The sequence below is a fragment of the Peromyscus leucopus genome, chromosome 3 (assembly GCF_004664715.2).
Source record: "Peromyscus leucopus breed LL Stock chromosome 3, UCI_PerLeu_2.1, whole genome shotgun sequence".
Classification (NCBI taxonomy): domain Eukaryota; kingdom Metazoa; phylum Chordata; class Mammalia; order Rodentia; family Cricetidae; genus Peromyscus; species Peromyscus leucopus.
In genome coordinates this window covers 60,231,121-60,253,600 of record NC_051065.1, presented here as the reverse complement: position 1 = coordinate 60,253,600, position 22,480 = coordinate 60,231,121, and the positions used below count along the sequence as shown (strand labels likewise).

Below are 22,480 nucleotides of genomic sequence, written 5' to 3'. Positions count from 1 at the left end.
GGATCCCTGTGAGTTCCAGGCCAGCCAAAGCTATTACACAGTGAAACCCTGTTCTGAAAAACCAAAAAAAGAAAAAAAAAAAATCCTTTTCTTTTTCTAATGGATTTTTCACAAGTTTTGTAATCTTGTAACTGTCCAGGCTCTACTTCCTAAACTTTCAGAACTTCAATGAAAATTTTAAACTGAAGGCGTTGTTTAGGGATTGTTTACAGGCGTTCTACCCAATGCACACCCAGTCATCGTGACAAAGCCTTAAGTGTTCTCTGAGAAAATGATGCTGACCACCACAGCTACAGCATCTCGTGGGTTGTGAAGCCTGGCTCCCTGCTGATCTTCACTTCCTAGCTTTTCTTCAGTCCCTGTGGGATAAAGTATGCTTTTCTCCCTACCCCCTACAACATTTGCGTTTCAAGTTTTAATATCGCAATGAAAGTGCTATATGCTGGCATTAAAACAATGCTGCGCAGCATGGTGGTACTTGAGAAATGGTGATGGGAAGATCAGGAGTTCAAGGGTCACAGCAAGTTCAAGGCCAACTTGGGTCACATAAAACCCCACCTCAAAACACCAAAAATAATTTTTTAGATGTGAATTCTGCCAGGCAGTGTTAACACACACCTTTAATTCCAGCACTCGGGAGGCAGAAGCAGGCACATCTCTGAGTTGGAGGCCAGCCTGATCTACAGAGACTCGGGTACCAGGACAGCCAGGACTACATTGTCTGGAAAAACAAAAACAAACAAACAAATAAAATGTTCCAACCCAGAGGGATGGAGTCTGGGCTTGTACTACCTTCAAGTTCCTAGCAGGTGCTGAGACTGTACTTCTGGGAACAGGGATACAGAATCTAGCCCTGACATTAAGGCATATAACTGGAGAAGCAACAATACCCCTGGTCCAGTGTGTGAGCTCTGAGGCAAGGTGGGCATGGTTCAGGCTAGGCTTCCTGGTGAGGGATCTCTCCCGACTTCATTCCAGGTGACAATTCTTGATAAACAGAAAACATTGCATGTGACTTTTTTTTAAATACATGTAACAAGATTTATTCCAGACAACTGTAAATCATCCAAGGATACATTCACATATGACCAAAGAACCCACTCTCCTCCCTCCCCGAATGACAGTGGGGCGCGTACTCAACACTCCTGAGACAAGCATCTGTGCTTTTCTCCTTCACCCCGGGACAGACACTGGAAAGTCTAACCTGAACCACCTCAAGTGATATCTGGTCTAACAGAATCAACCTCAGCCTTCCGCCCCCCACCCCACCCCACCCCCCACAGAGCTGCAGAAACACAGCAAAGCAAGGGGCAGGGAGGAGGAGAGTACGTCCAGACACCGACTCCCAGAACCGAACCCTCAGCTTCTTCAGAGAAGTCTTGACTCCAGCAGGGGCTTCGGGGCGTCCTCTCGGCCCACCTGAGAGGACCAGCCCATCTGAGCACACTCAGCAACCCACTGAGGGCAGCCAGCAGTGTGTCTTGGCTCTGCGGCCTATGTTAAGTGTGGGTGGGCTAAAAGAGCCCATAAACTATTCCCTCCTGGAGGGTAGGCTCAGTTCCCATGTTAGGAACAACTTCTACAACTCTTGAAATTTATAAAACAAGTTTGAGCTATATTTTAAAAAAATCAACGAGAATCTAACTCCAAAAAGGGGTCTTTAGAACAACCTAAGCAGTTCCTTTAAATTATTTATACTAATTATTAACAGGGAGGCTACAAAAGGCAGGGAAATGGAGGGTGACTTCCTGGAACTCTCCACACATCTGTGGCCCCATTGAACTGTGGGAAGACGTGTGAAATGCTAAGGTGGACCCTGGAACTGACCACCAGTCCCGGTGGTGTGACAGTGCACCAGAGAGGAGAAAACCAGGGACCTGGGGGCTGAAGAAACAGTAAACCCGGTAGAGGGCCAAGATGGCTGGGGCCACAGATCCTCTCCTGTGTCTCAGACTGGGCTTTGTGCTTAGCCAAGGGGGGCAAGCAGAAACAATTCTCCTCAGGAAGTAGTCAGCCTGACTTTGTAGTATCTCTGCGGGGGACTCATGCCACCCCCCTCCACCCCCGATGGTGAGGGGCCGGCAACCTTAAAGCAGGCCGTTGGGCCTTCCATGTGCTGCGGCCAGCCCGTCCCGCTCCCGCTGGTGGATCTTCTGGTGCTGCAGGAGGTGCTGCTTCTGGACAAAGCTCTTCTCACACTCAGGGCAGCTGTAGGGCCGCTCACCGGTGTGGATGCGCTGGTGGCGCACCAGGTCAGACGGGTGGCTGAAACTCTTCCCACAGTACCCACAGATGAGAGAACTCCGACTTTTCCTCCAGGGGATGTGGCCGGGCAGAGCAACCAGGCTGTTAGGTGAGAACCTCTCCTGGATCCGCGGGCTGGTGTTGGGGCCCTCCTGCTGGTGGCAGCGCTGGTGGGTCACCAGGCTGACCTTGCAGCTGAAGCTCCGGTGGCACACGTCACACTGGTGCAGCTTCGACTTTTTGGCCTGTGGTTTCAGCCGTGGCCTGGGCCTAAGGCTCTCCTCTGGGTCTGTGGCCGAGTGAGGCTCTCTGCCCGCGTGGCTCTGCATGTGAGCAGTCAGCTGCTGCTTGTAGCGGAAGCTGATCTGGCATTCAGAACATTTGTACGGGCTGGCGTCCCTTTTCACCTTCTGGCTCTGTCCACACTCCTGACCCAGCTGCACCTGCCTCTGAGACTTCTGTTTTTTAGCAGGAGCAGGGTCCCTATTGCCCTCAACAGATTCAGGGTTAGAGTCCCCAGGGCCTGATTCCAAGAGGGCAGAATCTCCTGGACTATTCCAGAACACAGCCTGCTCTGAGCCAAAGAAAGCCTGCTGTTCAGCAGCGCTGGAAAACATGCTGGGAAGACCTGCAGGGCCCTCCTGCTTGTACAGCGCCTCCTGCTTAACCATGGCCCTATCTGCTGCAAGGAAGAAGACCAACAAAAGATTACATTCCAGCACTTCGCTATCTCCAGAGCCAAACGCTTGAGGACTTCAGAAGACTCAGAACAGAGCTCCTTAGGATGACTGAATGAGGACAATCTGGAGGAGGATCTGAACATCTTACTCTTAAGAGAACAATGTTACTATAGTTGTCCAAACTTATCTATAGACTGGTATTTAAACTATAAAAAATGACAAAATATATTGTAACATTAATTCAAAAGTGTTAAAACAACAAATTTGAAGCTGGGCCTGGTGATACAGGCCTGTAATCTCAACTACTCAGAAAGATGAGGCAAGTTAACAGATTGCTTAGGCTATAGAGCAAGTTCAAGATGAGTGTGGGCAACTCAGTGAGATCCTATCTTTAATAAAAAAAAAATTTCTTTTGCTTTTTGAAGACAAGGTTTCTCTGTGTAACAGCTCTGGCTGTCCTGCAACTCGCTCTGTAGACCACACTGGACTCGAACTCCCTATCTCAAGTTTTTAAAAGGATTTTTTAAAAGGGGGGCTGAAGATAAAGCCCAGCCGCAGACGCTTGTCTAGCATGTGCAAGGCCCTGCATTTAACCCACTAAACTAACAGTTTGAAAACCATGCATCCAGAAGGAGAGACGACTCAGTGGGTAAGAGTCCAAGATGTTCTTGCAGAGAACTCAAGTTCATATTCCCGGCACCCACATGGTGGCTCACAACCATCGATGACTCCAGTTTCAAGAGTTCTGATATCTTCTTTGCTTCAAGCATGCAGTACACATAAGGAGGCAAAACACTCATACACACAAAATAGTAAAATAAAATAAAATAAATTACAAGTCCATCCAGTTCTGTTCCTCCTGGATATTCTGCTCAAATGCCTTCCCCAGTTTCTTTCTCCCTTGGCCCTGAGACTCGTTGCCCACTCTCTATCACTCACTCTGACCACAGCCTATTATGTCTATTACTTACAGGGCATGAAAAAGCATGCCACGATCTGCAATACTCCAAAGACCGGCAGGAGTTAAGAAACACCTGTAACAGTTCTAGTGCAAGTATGGTGGCTCACGACTGTAATCCTACTCAGGAGGTAGAATCAGGAAGATCATGAATTCTAAGCCAGCCTGAGCTACATAGTGAGTCCAGGCTATTGTATACAACATAGTAAGACTTGTCTCAAAAACAAGCAGAGGCTGGAGAGATGGCCCATTGAACAAGAGCCTTTGTTTCCAACACCCACGTCAGGTGGCTCACAATCGTCCCTAACTCCAGCTCCAGGGGATCAAACACCCTGTTTTGCCCTATATGGATACCCCCCCCACATCATACAGTCACACAGACACACATGCATACATATAAATAAAAACAAAATAAACCTTTAAAAATAAACAAATAAGCTGGATGGTGTTACCTCCCAGGACCAGGGAGGCGGATACAGGTGGATCTCTGAGAACAAGGCCAGCCTGGTCTACACAGGAATTCCAAGACAGCCAGACCTACACAGAGAAACCCTTTCTGGAAAAAATAAAATAAAATAAGCAAAAACACAACAACAAAACTAAACAGGAGTCCACAACCTGCATGTGCCAGATGAGATCATTGACATTATTTGGCAGTTTGGCTATGGGGAAATTCCTGATAAGCTATAGGAACCTACAAGATAGAGATAGAGGAAGAAGACGGAAGAATATTCTAGAACTACTCACCCAGGTGGGTACCTTCTTCCACCAAGTCACCCACCATCTCTGCACCCAGTTCCGCTTCTTCTTCTGGCTGGCCAAGGACCTCTGGGTTGGAAAAGACACAGTGTGAGTCCAAGAGAGTAAAAACTTACAGCGCTGGTCAGATGCCAGGGAATCAATACTAACGGTTAGAAAGACACAGAGAAAATGTTACTGTCATTTCCCCAGACATTTCTGGCCAATGCAAACCTCACAATGTCATCATTTTCAACAACAATGAGTAGTACTCCATTGTGTAAATGTACCACATTTTCTTTGTCCATTCTTTGGTTGAGGGGCATCTAAACTGTTTCCAGTTGCTGGCTATTACGAATAACGCTGCTATGAACATAGATGAACAAGTGTCCTTGTGGTATGATGGAGCATCCCTTGGGTATCTGCCCAAGAGTGGTATAGCTGGGTCTTGAGGTAGTTCAATTCCCAATTTTCTGAGAAACTGCAATACTGATTTTCAAAGTGAAAAGTTTGCACTCCCACGAGCAATGGAGGAGTGTTCTTACTCCTCATCCTCACCAGCATGAGCTGGCCCTAATTTCTGCTGTTCCTTCATGAGGGCCACTAGGCTTAGGTACCAGTGTCCACACAGCACTACCACCTCTGCCCATACAGCTGAGGTTTTGCCAAGGATTCCTTCCACAGTGCCTAATTTCATCCTCCTGGCCTCCCCGCTGAAGCAATGCCAGGCAAGGCAGGCTCTGTGACATGGGAATAGCCTTCAGAGAGTGCATAACCCCTCTGGGACATCAGTCACCTCTCTGACCCACTCGGCTTTCCTCACCCTCATTCTGGTCAGTCAGTGGCCTCCTTGGTATTCCTCCAAGGACCCACATTTTAAAAGAATTTATCTAACAAGAAAAGAATACATTCGTCATATAGCATGCATTAGTAATATTTTACCTAAAACACTTCCACATACAGTACTTCCAGTCTACCAAACAAACATGGAGACCACAGTGGCTGGTGATGACACCGGCTAATTGCCAAGAAAAGGGGTTTTGTCAGCCTGTGCTGTCTATCTCAAGTTACAAGATTCTTTTTTTTTTTTTTTTTTCTTGAGACAGTGTTTCTCTGTGTAGTTCTGGTGCCTTTCCTGGAACTCACTCTGTAGACCAGCCAGGTCTCGAATTCACAGATATCCACCTGCCTCTGCCTCCTGAGTGCTGGGATTAAAGGCGTGTGCCACCACCGCCCAGCACAAGATTCCTTTTTAATTAATGTTAAAAGTTAAAAATTAAATGTTTTAATTTTATTATTATTATTATTATTATTATTGGTTTTTCAAGACAGAGTTTCTCTATGTAGCTTTGCGCCTTTCCTGGAACTCACTTGGTAGCCCAGGCTGGCCTCGAACTCGCAGAGATCCACCTGCCTCTGCCTCCCAAGTGCTGGGATTAAAGGCGTGCGGCACCACCGCCCAGCTCTAATTTTATTATTTATGTGTGTATGTATATAACATGTAACAGTTTGAGTACATCTGTGCCATAGTGCATATGTGAAAGCCAGAAGGCAATATTGTTGTGGCAAGAAAGCCACTTGTTGTGGAATATGACTTTAACTATGTAAAGGTATGTTACATTTGTTTACGCAGCATTTGTTTAACTAGGTAACTATATAACTATGTTGCTGTTTCACCTTACCTGCCTAAGGCACCTGATTGGTTTAATAAAAAGATGAATGGCCAATAGCTAGGCAGTAGAGGGATAGGCGGGGCTGGTGGGCAGAGAGAATGAGTAGGAGGAGGAATCTAGGCTCAAGAGAACAAGAAACAGGAAGAGAAAAGAGGAGAGAACTGTTGTAGAATATTTGCAGTGGGTAGCTGTTCTGTCTATGACCTTGAAGCACCACCCCTAGAGAGGCAGCAGGTAACTGATCCACCTACCTATGACCTTGAAGTACATGCCCCTGGGGCGTGGCCTCTTGGGGACCCTTAAGACCTGAGATGCTCATAGGCATCGGTCTCTCTTTCGCTCCCTCATGGGACTTGGATGCAGGACTGATCCAGGTGGCCGGAACAGCATTCCAGAACCTGTGTCAATTCTGTTCTGTATGATGAGTTTTTCCCCTTAATAAATTCTTTGCCCTTTAAACAGACTCTGTAGATATCTTGTTATAAACATTATTTTAAGATGTGTTACATTTGTGCTGTGGAACATTTGTTTAATGATGCAAAGATGTGTTGCATTCTTTTATGTTGCATTTGTTTAACTCTGTGAAGCTGTGTTACTTTGCCTGTCTAAAACATCTGAGTGTCTAATAAAGAGCTGAACAGCCAATAGCAAGGCAGTAGAGGGACAGGTGGGGCTGGTAGACAGAGATAATAAATAGAAGGAGAAATCTGGGAGGAAAAGGAGGAGGAGCAAAAAACAAGGAGAGGAGGATGCTAGGGGTCAGCCACCCAGCCAGCCATGGAGTAAGAGTGAAAGTAAGATTTACAGAAGAAAAGTAAAAAGCCCAAAGGCAAAAGGTAGTTGGGATAATTTAAAGTTAACAAAAATTGGCATGAAACAAGCCAAGCTAAGGCCAGGCACCATTTACAGTTAAGAATAAGCCTCCATATGTGACTCATTTGGCAGCTGGGTAGTGGGCTCCCCAAAAGAACAAACGAGCAAAACAACCAAGAACATTTTGGTGTACCAATATGAGGCTCAAATTTCCCTAGGGTCTGAGAAATTGGGGGGAGGGGCAGAGGGGAGCAGTGCACGCAGGGAGAGGACATGGCTCTTGAAGAGTGTTTGCCAGCTGGCAAGCCTTTGAGCAGCTGGTACGTGAAATAGGAACAAAAAACTAACTAAGCATGCCTGCCACAGTGCAGGGCACTGGCATTTCATAGCTAGGAAGCTGAATGCAGTTCCTGGTCATGCAACTCCCACAGGGCTTTCGGCTTGGCTCTCATGGACCTAGAAGCAAGTGGAGCCAACCAAGTGCTGCGTAGAGGATCCAGGTGTAGCTCAGCAGTCTATTTTGCTCATGAAATAAGGCTAAAAGATACGCAATAAAAGAGGTCCAGACGGAGAAACCTCTAAACAGGTTCCAGTGTGCTTTACAATGTGCACAGGCTTAAGAAAGAAAGAAAACAGGTATGGGCAGTTATAGAAAGAAAGAAATAGTTTAGAAATAGGAAAGTCTTTAGAGAGAGAGTAAAATAATAAAATAATTAGTAAAAGAATAAGCCACATAGAGATGGGAAATACACAGGGAATCTGGATCATGTATATCATTGTGTTGATTTTGAATTTTTTGAATGTTGATAAGCAAACAACAGCTGCTAAGAGACATGGGATTGCGAACTGGACTGCTAAATTGAACCAACTTAGATATTTTAGGAATGCTTGAACTTTAAAAAAGAAATAAAAAAATGCATTACTTTAGAGAAGTGTTTTTTTTTTTTTGTTTCCACAGGAAACAAGAGGCTGTGGGTTTGTTCCAGGTTAATATGGATCAGGTTTGATCAAGAGAGACCTCCTGAACCTTGACAGGTGATATCTATCAACAAAGGTTATAGCTGGTCTTTCCAGGACTTCGCTATTATCTCAAAATTTTCTCAAGGTCCCTAAATATGCTTCGTCCAAGCATCTTTAGGAAGCAGTTTGGAGAAAACAATGCTCACATTCCCAAGAAGGGTGTGGGAGGCTTTTGGTTAATTGGTGGGTTATGGATGTTTGTTATCTTTAGGAGAATATAGGAATGATAAAAGGGTAGATTATTCAATCTACTTTAAACTAAAAAAACAACTATTAATCTCAAATATTTTATATTGGTATGGACTTTTGTATATTGATATAAATTGAAAGTAAATTTTGTTATAACATACTGTATATATGTTTCTACTCTTCTTTAAAGGATTTTTGTATACTGATACAAATTTAAGGTTATTTTTGTTACAACATATTGTATATGTTTCTACTCTTGTTTAAGGTACTGTACATATGTGGTTCATTTAAAAAGATAAGGTAAAATTCTAGTTTTTGAAAGCTATTATTATGAACTATTTAGGATACATATTTAGGATCATGAAACACAGGTCAGTAGTTAGTCATCTATAACAATCAAATTTGTAGATATATTACATGTGTATATTATTTGTGTTTTCTAGATCATACAGAGATACATTTTAAACAGATAAATGGTCTTCAAACACTTCAAAGACCTATAGAATATGGCGTTTAAAATGTTCTGTTAACTTAGGGTTTTTCATGACAATGAGACACATCTGCTTCTGGCAGCACCAATTTACTTCAGAGAAGATGATGGGCATTGAAGAAACTCCTTATGGAGTTTGCTTTCTTTGTGGTAAGGTTAGCCACTGGGCAAAGAAACTGCTTTTACCTTGACTGCCGACAATGTGCTGTGCAGACTGGACATGCAGGACACACAGGAAAAAGACTGTTGGACTATGCCAAAATAAGGCAGGACAGACCTTCAAATTTCCTGCTTCACTGAAAAGTTTGCCAGATAATCTGGATCTGTAGGCTAACGATGGATGTTCCAACGTTGCTTAGGCACTTTGGGTGACTATCTAGGCAGTCAAATGTCTCTGTCATTAGATAATATTATATCCTTCTGAGGTCTCTGATGGAGTTGAAGACTAGATAGTTATAGTTGCAGTTTTCCTTAGTTATGATAGTTGCAGTTTTCCTTAGTTATGATAGAAAGTAAATTAGTTGAAAAACTTTGGGTTCACAAAGGTAGGATAGATAATGCATTATTTTCTCTGAATATGCTAATTACAAGTGGACAGATTATTGTAAGTGTAATTCTTACCTAAGAACTGTTTTTGTTATGTATAGTATTACTGTTAAAGTTAAAACCTTTCTTTTTATTTAGACAAAAAAGGGGAAATGCTGTAGAATATTATTTTAAGATGTGTTACATTTGTTTATGCTGTGAACATTTGTTTAATGATGCAAAGACGTGTTGCATTCTTTTATGTTGCATTTGTTTAACTCTGCGAAGCTATGTTACTGTGCCTGTCTGAGACACATGATTGGTCTAATAAAGAGCTGAATGGCCAATAGCAAGGCAGGAAAAAGGACAGGCGGAGCTGGCAGGCAAAGAGATAAATAGGAGGAGAAATCTGGGAGGAAAAGGAGAAGGAGTGAGAGAACAAGGAGTGGAGGATGCTAGGAGCCAGCCACCCAGCCACCCCGCCACCCAGCCACCCAGCCAGCCATGGAGTATGGGGGAAAGTGAGATTTACAGAAGTAAGAAAAGGAAAAAGCCTAGCGGCAAAAGGTAGTTGGGATAATTTAAAGTTAAGAAAAGCTGGCTAGAAACAAGCCAAACTAAGGCCAGGCATTTATAATTAAGATTAAGCCTCTGTGTGTGACTTATTTGGGAGCTGTGTGCCCTGAGTATCCCCCTCACCACCCCCCACCCCCACAAAAGAACAAAAGAGCAAAACAACCAACAACAGAGAATGAGGGAGAAAGAGAGGGAGACGCCCGGGGCCAGCCAGGCAGCCAGATACGGAGGAAGCAGTGAAAGTAGGACATACAGAATAAAAGAAAAGTAAAAAGCCCCGAGTAAAACACAGATGAAAAAAAAAAAAACAGGCTAAATTAAGTTAGAGCTACTGGGACAAGCATAAGAGAAAGCCAACCGTTCATAATCGATAATAAGTCTCTGTGCCATGATTTGGGAGCTGGCTGGAGCCCAGAAGAAAGCCCGCGACGGCACCTCTAAGGAGTCAGTTGTCTCCTTCTATCCTGGGATTGAACGCAGGTATCAGGCTGTAGAGCGGGCACTTCTATCCACTGAGCCACCTCATCAGTTCCAAACTTACAGGATTTCTCATCAAACCATCTTAAATATTAACGAGGCACATTAGCTGGGCATGGTGGTACATTAGGTCCCAGCCCACGGGAGAAAGATGACATGGGTATCTCTGTGAGTTCAAGGCCAGCCTCATCTCCATAATGAGTTCCAGGACAGCCAGGGCTACATAGAGAGGTTTTGTCTCAAAAAACTAAACTAAACTAAACAAAAGTATATTTGTGGTGGTTTGAATGAAAATGGCACCCATAGGCTCACATGTTTGAAGACTTTGTCGCCAGCTGGTGGAACTGTTTAGGAAGTTAGGAGCGTAGCCTTATTAGAGGAGGCAAGTCAGTGGGCACAGGCTTTAAGGTTTCAAAAGACTGAAGGCAATGTGAGTTAGTTTTCTCTGCATCCTGCTTGAGGTTCAAGGAATGAGCTCTCTCGGAGCTGTTCCAACCACTTGCCATCTGCTACCTCTGTTTGGCCATCAAGGACTCTAACCCTCTGAAACTAGAAACTCTAGATTAATTTTTTCTATAAGTTGCCTTGTTCAGTGTTGTATACAGCAACAGAAAAGTAACTAATACTTTGTAGCTCTGTATTAAATGCCTATATTATACAGCAGCATAATATCTTCATAAACAGTTTCAAGAAGTGAATTGTGTTACCACAGAGAAGAAACACAAAAGGCTCATCCCTGAGACCTTCCCAAGTCTCTGCAGGTGATTCATCCCTCCTCCCAGCAATGGATCAGAGGATGAGTCAGGCAGAGGCTCAGGTGCCATCAGGAGGGCTCTGAGAGGATTCACGGAGAAAACTGCCACTCACTCAGAGAGACCAGGGTCTCATAGTTGCTCTCCATGACATTTCTGTAGAGCTCCTTCTGCCAGTCCTCCAGGTTCTCCCACTCCTGTTCTGAGAAACAGACCCCGTCATTCTCAAGGGATCCGGACACCTGCAGGGGTAAGCCACAAGAGATGATGAGTACGTCGACTCCTATCATGAGTACGGCCAGTGGTTTAACATCTGGACTAATCAGGGGCTAGGCTCCCCTTCTTTCCTAACTTTTAAACTTAAAGGTTCTACCTTGGGGGCCTCGCCCTTGCTGCCAGGGGGCAACCGCAGGACCCAGAAGTTCCGGTTGCGCAGCAGGTTCTCTACGTTCTCCAGGCGCTGCTGCAGCAGCCCGTACTCCTGCAGCAGGGTCCCCAGCACGGCCCACTTGCCCTCCAGCTGGTTGCTGAACTCTACGGCTGTCCTCTCAAAGTCAGCCAGCTTCTTCTCGGCTGTCCCTGCACGTCCCTCAAGGCTCTGTAGTCGGGCAGCCTGGGATTCCATCTTCTTCTCCACAGCCTGAATAGCGGCCACCACTGTCCAAAGTGAGATCTCTGTGGTCTGAAAATATGGGCTTTTCTCTGTGGTTTGTGAAGGTGGTGTGGCGGGAGCTAATGGTGTGGAACGCCGTTTCCTCCTGTGCTGTAGGATTGAGGAGACGAGCCAGTGAGACAAGGTCACTTCCAACTATCAAAGAAAGAAAGCAAGTCCAAGTCCAGGACTCCTAGCTAGCTTCTTTAAAACAAACAAAAATTCAAATATGCTTTTTTTTCCTGATAATGTGCCAACTAGTTTTATGTCAATTTGACACAGGCTAGAATCACTGGAACCTAAACTCAGAAAATGCCTCAGTAAGATCAGGCTGCAGGTGAGCCTATAGGGTATTTTCTTAATTGGTGACTGATGTGGGAGGGCCCAGGCCACTGTAGGTGGGGCCACCTCTGGGGAGGTGATCCTGAGTTCTGTAAGAAAGCAGGCTGACCAAGCCATGGAGAGCAAGCTGGTAGGCAGCACCCCTCCATGGCCTCTGCTCAGCTTCTGCCTCCAGCCTCCTGCCCTGACCTCTTTCAATAATGAACAATGATATGGAAGCACAAGCGCAATAAGCCCTTTCCTCCCCAATGTGCTTTTTGATCACGGTGTTTCATCACAGCAATAGAAATCCTAACTAAAACAGGTACTGAAAATTTCCTGTGGGGCTGGGCATGCAGCTCTGTTGGTATCATGCTCACCTAGCATGCACAAAGCCCTGACTTCGACCTGAAGCACCATATAAACCATGATGCACGCTTGTAAATCCCTGTACTTGAAAAGGAGGCAGTAGAATTAAAAGTTCAAGGTCATCCACTACAAAGCAAGTTCAAGGCCAGCATAGGTTACAGGGACCCTGTCTCTCAAACAACAACAACAACAACACACACACACACACACACACACACACACACACACACACACACACACAAACACGAAAGAAAAGAAAGAAAAAAGAGGAGGGAAGAAAGAAAAGTTACATGTGTATTTTATAATAATTTTGGAAAATATTAGAAAAATAGAAAAAATATCACCATACAGTTAAGCTTTTCCCTCAAGCTGTCCTCTGACCTCTACACTCATGTGTGCACACATATCCATGTACACATATACACAAAGTAAATAAATAAATGTAAAAAACAATTTTTAAAGCCATTATCGGGCTATTGAGATTGCTCAGCAGATAAAGGCCAAGCCTGAGGACCTAAAAGTTTGATCTCTGGGATCCACATGGTGGAAGCAGAGAACTAACCCCACAAGCTGGCATCTGACAACCACAGGAGTAAAATGGCACACACACACATACACACACGACACACAAAACAAACAAACAAACAAACAAACAAACAAATAAAAGCAGGGCCAGCCGTGTTGGCACATGCCTTTAATCACAGCACAGGTGGATCTTTGTGAGTTTAAGCCCATCCTGGTCTGCATAGGGAGTCCCAGGCAGCCAGGGCTACATAGTAAGACTCTGTCAAAAAAAAACAAACAAACAAACAAAACTAATAATAATAGTAAACCATCAACACTTACCTACTAATCTGTAATGTTATTCTCTACCATAAATCAAGTTCTTTTACCTGTCAGTCTGTTTCTGCCATCTTTTCCCTTCTATGGGTTAATTTTTCTGTCACTTAACCAATACTATGACTTTATTAACTCTAGCTGCATAGTAAGTATTTATACTTACTAAGACAAATCCCATCTCTTTATTTTATAGCAGTACCTTGGCTTCTTTTGGCCCACTGATATTCTACAAACATTAAGAATTTCACAAAAGTATCTTCAGAGACTGTGTTGGGAAATGCATCAAATTCCACAGATTAAATTTGAGAAATAACATTTTTAGGATAAAATGTTTTGATCCATACATACAGTATGCTATTGCATTTGAAGGAATTTTAAAGCATGTTCGATATTTTAATATATTTCCTTGCTTTCTATTCCAGACAACTCTTTTTTTTTTTTAAAGATTTATTTATTTATTATGTATACAATGTTCTGTTTTCATGTATCCTTGCAGGTGAAGAGGGAGCCAGATTTCATTATAGATGGTTGTGAGCCACTATGTGGTTGCTGGGAATTGAACTCAGGACCTCTGGAAGAGCAGCTAGGGCCCTTAACCTCTGAGCCATCTCTCCAGCCCAGACAACTCTTGCTATGTATCAGGCCATCTCAAAATTTAGTGACTTAAAGACAACATCTACTTTGCTCACAAATCTGAAGTCAAAGTGGAGAAAGCCTCATGTCTGTGCTCCACTCTGTGTTGGTGGGGCAGACACAGGCAAGCAGGTATGTGAAGAAGCCCACATGCATGCAGAAGGTAGAGGGACCCCAACTATTCAACAGCCCTACCCAAAGTCTAAGTCACATCTAATACCAACCCAGACCTGTGTGAACACAACTTCCATTTCTGATGTGTCTTTTCCTTTTCTTTCTTCTTTACATTTTTTATTCTATGAATGTTTGGCATGTATGTACATATGGGTACCACACGTGTGCCTGTACCAGTGAAGGCCAGAAGAGGACATCAGATTCTCTGGAACTGGAGTTACAGATGGTTTTGAACCACTATATGGGTGCTGGGAATTGAACTTCGGTCCTCTGCAAGAGTAACAAGTGCTCTAATCCATGGAGTCATCTTTCCAGGCCATCCCTCTCTTCCTTCTTTCTTTAGTACCTATACTGTATATACAGAGACATTATATGCTGATAGAAAATGGATAAAATAGTGAGGCAGTGGTGGCACACACCTTTAATGCCAGCACTTGGGAGACAGAGGCAGGCGGATCTCTGTGAGTTCAAGGCCAGCCTGGTCTATAGAGCTAGTTCCAGAACAGCCAGGGCTGTTACACAGAGAAACCGTCTCAAATAACAATAAACAAGTAAATAAATAAAAACTAAACAAATATTAATAATGGCTTTTGAACACACACCTTTCCCCAGCTCTCTATTCCTATTTTGGGGATTTCCCTTTTCTGAGACAAGTTTCTATATAGCTCTGGCTGGCCTAGAACACGTAATACAGACCAGGCTGGCCTAGAACTCAGAGATCTAGCTGCTTCTGCCTCCCAAGTGCTGGCATTAAGGGCGTGAGCCATCATGATGAGCTAAACTAAAAGAATGTAACGCTCATTTTGTCAGTCACACTAGCTGTACTTCAAGGCTTGACAGCCCCTGTAGCTAGACTACTGCAGTGAACGAGCAGCGTATCCCCACACTCTGCAAGAGTTCTGCTGGATGTACAATATCTTATTTTTTCCTGCTAGATAAAATACTAGATTATATTTGAATATTCTAAATAATGATGAAATTTGTCTGTCAATTTTAAAATATATCCGAAGCTATGTAATTAGCCTCAAACTAGTTTAAAGATGTCATTTCAAGATAGAAAATTGAATCCTTTTCCATTATTAGTGCAGGAGTATTTTCGATCTCTGGCAATGATTCACTTCTAAGCCAAGTTTCTTTTAATTAGTGTTATTCTGACAAATTGTTCTCATATCCTTTTATATTTAAACATTTGTATAGACTTTTCTTTTGGATTTTTCCAAAATGAAGGTTGGATTTTCCCCATCCTCATAATCTTTGCCTTTTAATTCAATTATATTTATTGTGACTGACTTTTTAGTCTTTTAGCAATTATGAAAAGTATATTTACAGAGACCACTGACTTTCATCACTTCTTCCTAACTTCTACATCAATGTTGTCATATAGCTTAATTATTTCTCATTAACTCCGTAACAAGCTACTGTCTTATTCAGCCAGGCATTTAATTCCAGAACTTGGGAAGCAGAGCCAAGTGTTCTCTGTGAGTTCAAGGCCAGCCTGGTCTACATATCAAGTTCCTAGACAGCCATAACTACCTACATTGTGAAACCCTGACTTTAAAAAAAAAAGTTTACTCTTTGACCCAGTGCTGCTTCAAGTCCTAACTTTAGTTTTTCTTTTTTTCCAAGGTCTCTTGATTTCATAAATATCAAACACAATTGTTCAGCAAATGCTCTCAAAGTTGGCTTCACAACTCAGCTCATCTTTTAAGAGTTTGCACTAAAAAAAAAAAAGAGTTCACACTGTCTACTTCTGGGTTATAAGTATTATTTGTAATGCTGTTTTTAAATTATCATACAAAATAATGGGCTTCTGATTTTCTATACATCTCATTTACATAGGGTTTCTTCCCCTCAGCATTTTTTATTTTTGGTTGTCATTATCAAGACATGAATTTGGCTTAGCAGTACAGAATCCTTACCTGAAGAGAGATGTAAGAGTACAAATATGTTCAAGAACAGTTTAAATACATTCTACAGTGCCAAAACTGTAAGTTCAAGTTGAGTTTGAGATTTTGGTGGACCTTTACCATCTCAATGAAGTCTGCTGGTGACACATAACTAAGGGTGGAATGACCAGAAAAGGAGTCTGTCTGCTGGTCCTCCTACCTCATGCTGGTACAATCCACCCTAGAGAAACACCAGACTGCACCTGTGTCTTAAGTAAGTCGGACACAGAAATGCTGTAAACACGAGTGTCCTCTTTCCCAGTTTAGTGTAATTCCTTGAAAATAAACACTGATAAATCCTTCAGTCCATTCCTAAATTGTTCTTACCCATTTCCTAGAAAAACCATAGTCAATTCCAGCCAAGGCAAAGTTCTCAACACAATTTTTCTTTGACCTCTTTTTTTCTTTCACAAAAAGATATCTCAGGGTCCCCAAAGTGTTTCTGAACCCAAAAAAGCTGCAGTAAAACTCAATTCAAACGCCGAGGAGCACAAGGATGGTCCCACTAACACCACCTAGGAGTCTGGAGATGAGACAGCCTAGGGGTCTGGATGGGGTTTGTCCTCTCCACCAGTTAAAGAACTAAAAGGCAAGAGAAATCTCAAACACTACCGACAGAATCTGCAGTTGATCAAAAGTGTTCATTGGGGGCAAGGAGACACATGAGCAGCAGACACACAGAGAAAGGACCACCTGCAAAGCAGAAGGGAAATTCAGGAAGCTACTGGGATTTTTTTGAGGCTGGGGGTCTTATTTTTATTTTTATTATTTTTTTTTTCTTTTTTCAGAGTTGAGGACCGAACCCAGAACCTTGCGCTTGACTGAGCTAAATCCCCAACCCAAGGCTGGGGGTTTTAAAACCTCTGAAGAGTCCTTCCATTTGAAGATGACTGATTGGCCCATAATTGTTGGGCAACACGGTCTGATCAGGCCTTGAACTTGTTGATCCAGACCGTCAGCAGGGGACCTGCTGGTGGGAGACAAGCCTCCAAAGGCCTTTGGTTTAGGCTGCCAGTCTTGTCTCAAGTTGGGAAGATGAGGAAGAGAATGTCCATCTTGGAAATTTGCCATCTTTATTACCTAGCCATGGCCCCTCTGTTTGCCTAGCAGGGAGTCGAACTCCTAGTCTCTAACTAGCACTTGGGTTGCAGAGGCAGGAGTTCAAAGCTAGCCTGGTCTATATAGCTAGTCCCAGGCAGCCAACTACATGTCAAGACCTTATTTTGAAAGATTAAAAAAAAAAAATTTAGACAAGAAAAAGGCTTATGCTTGTAATCTTTACACTTGGGGGTCAGAGGTGAGAGTTTAAGGTCATCCTCTGATAGGCTATGCTGAGGCACGTGACACTGTGCCTCAAAACAAACCACTACCAATCAAAACCGAGCATAATGGTTCACCCCTGTAATCCTAGCACTGAGGAGACTGAGTAGGGAAGATTGTCACCAGCTGGTGGCCAGCCTGTACTACACAGAGTGAGGCCCTGTCAACGACAAGAAGCCAGTTAAGTTCCATCTATCCTACCCTTTTCCTAAGTTAACCGCTACTGTGACAGAGTATGGAAAAAAGAGCCAGGGGAAAAAAATTAGAAATTTCTTTAACCACGAACCCAACATTCTCAATTCAAGTTAAGGAGACAAAGGCCTAGAGAGGTGAGCGCTGGGACAGCCCTCATGTCATTTTCAGAGTCTTCACATTCCCTGAATAGAGACAGCTGGAAGGGGAGGAAAGCAGATAACAGTGCGCACCTACAGCTCTGAAAATACACCTGTCCCCAAGGAGAGGAGGCCCCGCCTGGTTTCAACCTGTAGCTGCAAACTCAGTTCAGAAAAATCTACGGCAGAACGTGGCACCCGGACCAAAACCCACTGGTCGGAGAGAAGCCCTAAGTCCTGCGGTCTCCGGCTGCTGAGCTCAAAAGCGACGAGCGGAACCAGGGTTTTCACCCGCGCCATCACTCCAACTCAGAAAACGAGTCCCTCAGCTGGCACGAAGCAGGGAACTATGCGGGCACGACCACAAACAATTCAACAAGCTTCGCAGAAGTTTCTCCGCGGAGACGCAGAGAGCCCAGCTCGGAGCCCCACGCACAAGGACCCGGAGAGCAAGCGGGCGGAGGGGAGGGAGGGTGGCCGGGAGGAAGGTCGGCATCCGCCGGCGCCAACGGCCGCGGAGGAAACCGAGCCCGCGACCGAGCCGCTCAAGCCCCGCCCCGGGCAGGGCGCTGTCTCCCCCGACGCCCTCCCCGCCTGCGGCGCGCCCTACCCGAGCAGGCGCCGACTCCGCCATGGCCGCAGTCGCCCCACAACACCGACTGGCGGGAGAGAGCTCGGGCCGGGTGCCACTCCGCCAACCGCCTGGACTTCGGGGAGCCGCCACCGCCGCGGTGTTGATACAAGGTGCATTCTGGGAACGTGCCCCCTCCCCGTGCCAAGAAGAGCTGCCCCCGCTCCTCCCGCCGCCGCGCGGCGTTTCTACTGCGCCACAGTGCTCCGGGAAGGTGAACTGCAGCTTGCCACTCCAGCCATTGAGTATGGGGTATAGGCGCAAAATCAAGAGCAACTTTTGGCTTTAAGGTCAGCCCCTGCACACCGCGAAATGCTTTAAGAGATTCAAATATGTGTAAGTTAAAAAAAAAAAAAAAAAAGAGGCACGTGGGAAGGAGACGGACTAGTAGAGAGGGTAAGGAGGGGTTGGATGTGATCATGATACGTTCTGTACATGAACGTAATTGTCAAAAATAAAGATAATAATATTTTATTATATATGATATTATAATATTAAATGAGTAAACTCACACTTTTCTCTGAGGGGAGAACACAGCCTAGGCTGAAAAAAAAAGATGAATTCTCAAAGGCAAGTGACTTTATTCCAAACGCTCACCGGTTACTTGGCTTTTTAGAAACTAGAAACTCAGATTCAAATGCCCAGGGCAATCCACTGTAGAATAATAATTATGGTAATCAGAAGCATTGCAGAATTCAAGGTAGCCTTAATCACAAATAATTAACCTGTCCTTGTACCGTGGTGAATATGTTGAGCATTCTGGCTTGGAAACGTCTGGCCACATCATCACCAGCACCTTTAACCCCAACACTCAGGAGTTTGAGGCCAGCCTCAGCTCTGTAGTGAGTTTCAGGCTAGCCAGAAATATCGAAAGAGACACTGACTCCCAACAAACCCCCCAAACCAATACCAGCAACACCAGCCACACTTGCCTCGTTTCCACCACACTGTCCGTCGATGATGAATGAGAAGGATGGGAGTTTCCACTTTGAACAATGGGCATGAATAGCTTCCTCTGAGAATCTACTCTCACTAGACTGGTTCTTTCTTCATGTTCTACAAGTGATCCCTGAAGGGACACTAGCCTACTTGAGCATGTGGCTCTGGCAGGCCTTGCCCTTCTCTCTGATTCCCTCTGCTTTGCTAAAAACCGTTAGATTACATTCCTGAAGCTAGCCCCAAGGTTCATTCCTGTATTTAGCCATTTCCTCCTCCTGTGGCTGACTGCCAAGATCCAGCTATCAGAGTATTGAAGTCCAGCAATCAAAAGCCCCTTTGGCTCACCTAATTAACATGTAAATTAAACACCTCATTTTAACATGGGGGTTCCCTTTGTACCTTCATAAACTGCCATTTTCCTATGTGCCACATCTGTCTCTTCTCCGGCCAGAGGCGGTCTTCCCCTTGGGGCAGACACCCTGGCCCCTCTCCCTTACTCCCTTCCTCGTCTCCCTTGTCCTCTATCTCCTGTCTTTATTCCTTATTCCTGTCCCCTGTCCCTCTGGAGCAAATAACTGTCCTTTGTGCTGACTACTTGGTCTTGGGGGTCCTGAGCCCATACTCTTCCTTTCAATCCCTTTCTACATTGACTACAGCTAACAACATCCTCCAAGACCTGCTGAAAGAATTTTTTCAGCATCTGTTTTCTCAAGCACTTAAAGCCTCCATCTATATAATTTTTTTTTTTTTAAAAAAGCACTGACTCATTTGGCTCACAAGGCAAGTCCCAGTGTCTCCGCCTTCATCTTGTTTATTGACTTTGTTCGGATCATTCCTGCTTGACTCTCCATAAGCATGTAAATCATCCAAGGAGTGTGTCTACTGGACCCATGTCATCCCTTTTCTCAGCCGAAGGCGCAGACATAAGTCATTGTCCCAAGCCTGTAGTCACTTTGAATCCCAGGAAGAGCAGAATGTTGAAAAACAGATCATCTCTCAGGTAAGGGCAGTTATACCCTGAAGCTGCACCCTGCAGCAGAAGTAACTATCTTGTAGGGCCAGATGGATCCTCTCAAGCAATTCAATGGCAGCGATAAGGACTTCTTCTAACCACTTTGCAGAACCAGAACTGGGACATCAATGAACTAGACGATCTATTAACCACGACTGCCTAATTATGCATTCTTCTTAATTATGCATGCTTTCTTGCCCTTTCTTCCAATTCTATATATGCCAAAACACTACAAAAATATATTTGAGGTCTCTGAACCCTTAATTCTCTTCTCTCTGCTTTTCATCTTATCTCTTTAAAAAATCTCTCTCTCTCTCTCTCTCTCTCTCTCTCTCTCTCTCTCTCTCTCTCTCTCTCTCTCTCTCTCTGTGTGTGTGTGTGTGTTGCATACCTTTAATCTCAACACTTGGGAGGCAGAGGCAGAGGCAGGTGGATCTCTGAGTTCCAGACAGCCATAGCTACATAATGAAACCCAGTCTCAAAAAATCTAATTATTTTTTTAAAGGCACGAAGGCTGGAGAACTACCTAGTTCAGTTCCCAGCACCCACATGGTGGCTCACAACCACCTGTAACTAGTTCTAGGGGGTCTGACACCCTCTTGTGGCTTCAGAGGGCTTCTGTATACATGTGGTACACATATGTTCATGTAGGCACACAAATACACAAATAAATAAATATTTAGATGGTGTGGCTCATGCTCTCTCTGTATTTGCTACTTTTATCTCTCCACTGAGAATGTAAGGCCATTCATGTGGACTGTTTGTGGAAGCTGTGTGCCTGGCATGGAGCAAGCACTCAATAACAAAATGGCTTCTGCTTTGCTTCTATATTTACAAGAGCAAAGCCTTGTACTTCAAGGAACTCGCCAAGAAAAATGTCACTTTGTTGAGTCTTTCTCAGAAACTACATTTGCCCCTTCCTGCTGACACTCATGTGTTGACACATGCCTCTGGAAAAATCTTTCAATGTGGCTTCCAATCACTACAAACAGTGCTGCTGCTATTAGAGAAATAAGGGTGTGCCCATGTTAGGATCTGTGTCCTCTACGTCTGTAGAGTATGAGCACTACACACAGAGCTAGCCGGTTAACAGGGGTGACTGAACAGTACAGTCATGATACATGCCTTTAGTCCTAGCACTCAGGAGGCAGAGGCAGGCTGATCTCTGTGAGTTCGAGGCCAGCCTGGTCTACAAAGTGAGATCAGGACAGGCACCAAAACTACAGAGAAACCCTGTCTTGAAAAACAAAAACAAAACAAAACAAAACAAAACAAAACAAAAAAAATACTAGACAGAGCGTACCTTGGCTCAAGGTGCTTCCATTGCTGTGTGTATGCTGAGGAGCCCCATTATCATCAGCCTGGCATGCCTCTCTTCCCCTGGCACAGAACTTCCCTCCCTGTAGGAAAGGCTCCTCTCAGGTTTTGTTTGCTTGGTTTTTTTTCTTTTCCCCTTAATTTCTTTCCCTGACCTCAGTACTAGGAATCATTCACATATTTTAAAAGTCATTCACATGAGGGTCATTCACATATTTTAAAAGTGCCCCCTGATATGAGCTATATCCCAGCTTTTTTCCCTTTTTGTTTGTTAGGTTTTTTTTTTTTTTTTTTTTTTTTTTTTTTTTTTTTTTTTTTTTTTTTTTTTTTTTTTTGAGACAGGGTTTCTCTGTGTAGCGCTGGCTGTCCTGGAACTCACTCTGTAGACCAGGCTGGCCTTAAACTCAGAGATCCACCTGCCTCTGCCCCCAAATGCTGAGATTAAAGTTGTGAGCCACCACCACCCCATTCTTTTAGTTTGTTTTTGAGACATACATAGTATCACTGTGTTGCTTAGGCTGGCCTTGAACTCATTCTGTAGCACTGGCAAACCTCAACTGGTTTAGGATGGCCTTGAATTTAGGATTCTCCTCTGTCAGCCTCCTGGAGTTGGGATTACAGACCTTTGCCACCAGGGCAAGTCACTATTGTCATCTTGTTAGGTTGCATCGCCAGCCTGGTCAGTGATGGAAGGGCAAGCATCTGACTTAGGTGAGCTCCATCATAGCATCCTAGTCTCCAGGCAATAGTCCTTGAGGCAGGGTGGGCTTGTGACATAAACTGAACCAAGTAAAGCTCTTCCTCTTCAGGGATGAAGTAACTATACTGGGTTTAAAACAGTCTGATCTCTCATTTTTTG

The 22,480-nt window shown here is 44.2% G+C and overlaps 1 protein-coding gene across 2 annotated transcripts; it reads right to left on the bottom strand.

Moving 5' to 3' along the window:
- Positions 1-1,016: 1,016 nt before the first annotated feature.
- On the bottom strand, positions 1,017-18,502 carry LOC114700123 (zinc finger protein 212-like). 2 transcript variants are annotated; one of them, XM_028879634.2, is made up of 5 exons: positions 18,333-18,502; positions 11,509-11,898; positions 11,251-11,377; positions 4,630-4,710; positions 1,017-2,926 (listed from the first exon to the last, which is right to left on the bottom strand). In XM_028879634.2, exons 1-5 carry the CDS (start codon positions 18,354-18,356, stop codon positions 2,088-2,090), a joined length of 1,461 nt encoding a protein of 486 aa, XP_028735467.1. In that variant the 5' UTR covers positions 18,357-18,502; the 3' UTR covers positions 1,017-2,087. The 2 variants fall into 2 exon arrangements, with proteins under 2 accessions (XP_028735467.1, XP_028735468.1); XM_028879635.2 differs by having other exon boundaries at positions 1,017-2,923.
- Between the last annotated feature and the right edge of the window lie 3,978 nt (positions 18,503-22,480).

Coding starts and splice junctions, on each gene's coding strand:
- LOC114700123 (XM_028879634.2), bottom strand. CDS start 18,356: ATGGCGGAGTCGGCGCCTGCTCGG. Junction 11,899..18,332: donor CGGAGTCGGCGCCTGCTCGG/GTAGGGCGCGCC, acceptor TCAATCCTACAG/CACAGGAGGAAACGGCGTTC. Junction 11,378..11,508: donor GCAAGGGCGAGGCCCCCAAG/GTAGAACCTTTA, acceptor TTACCCCTGCAG/GTGTCCGGATCCCTTGAGAA.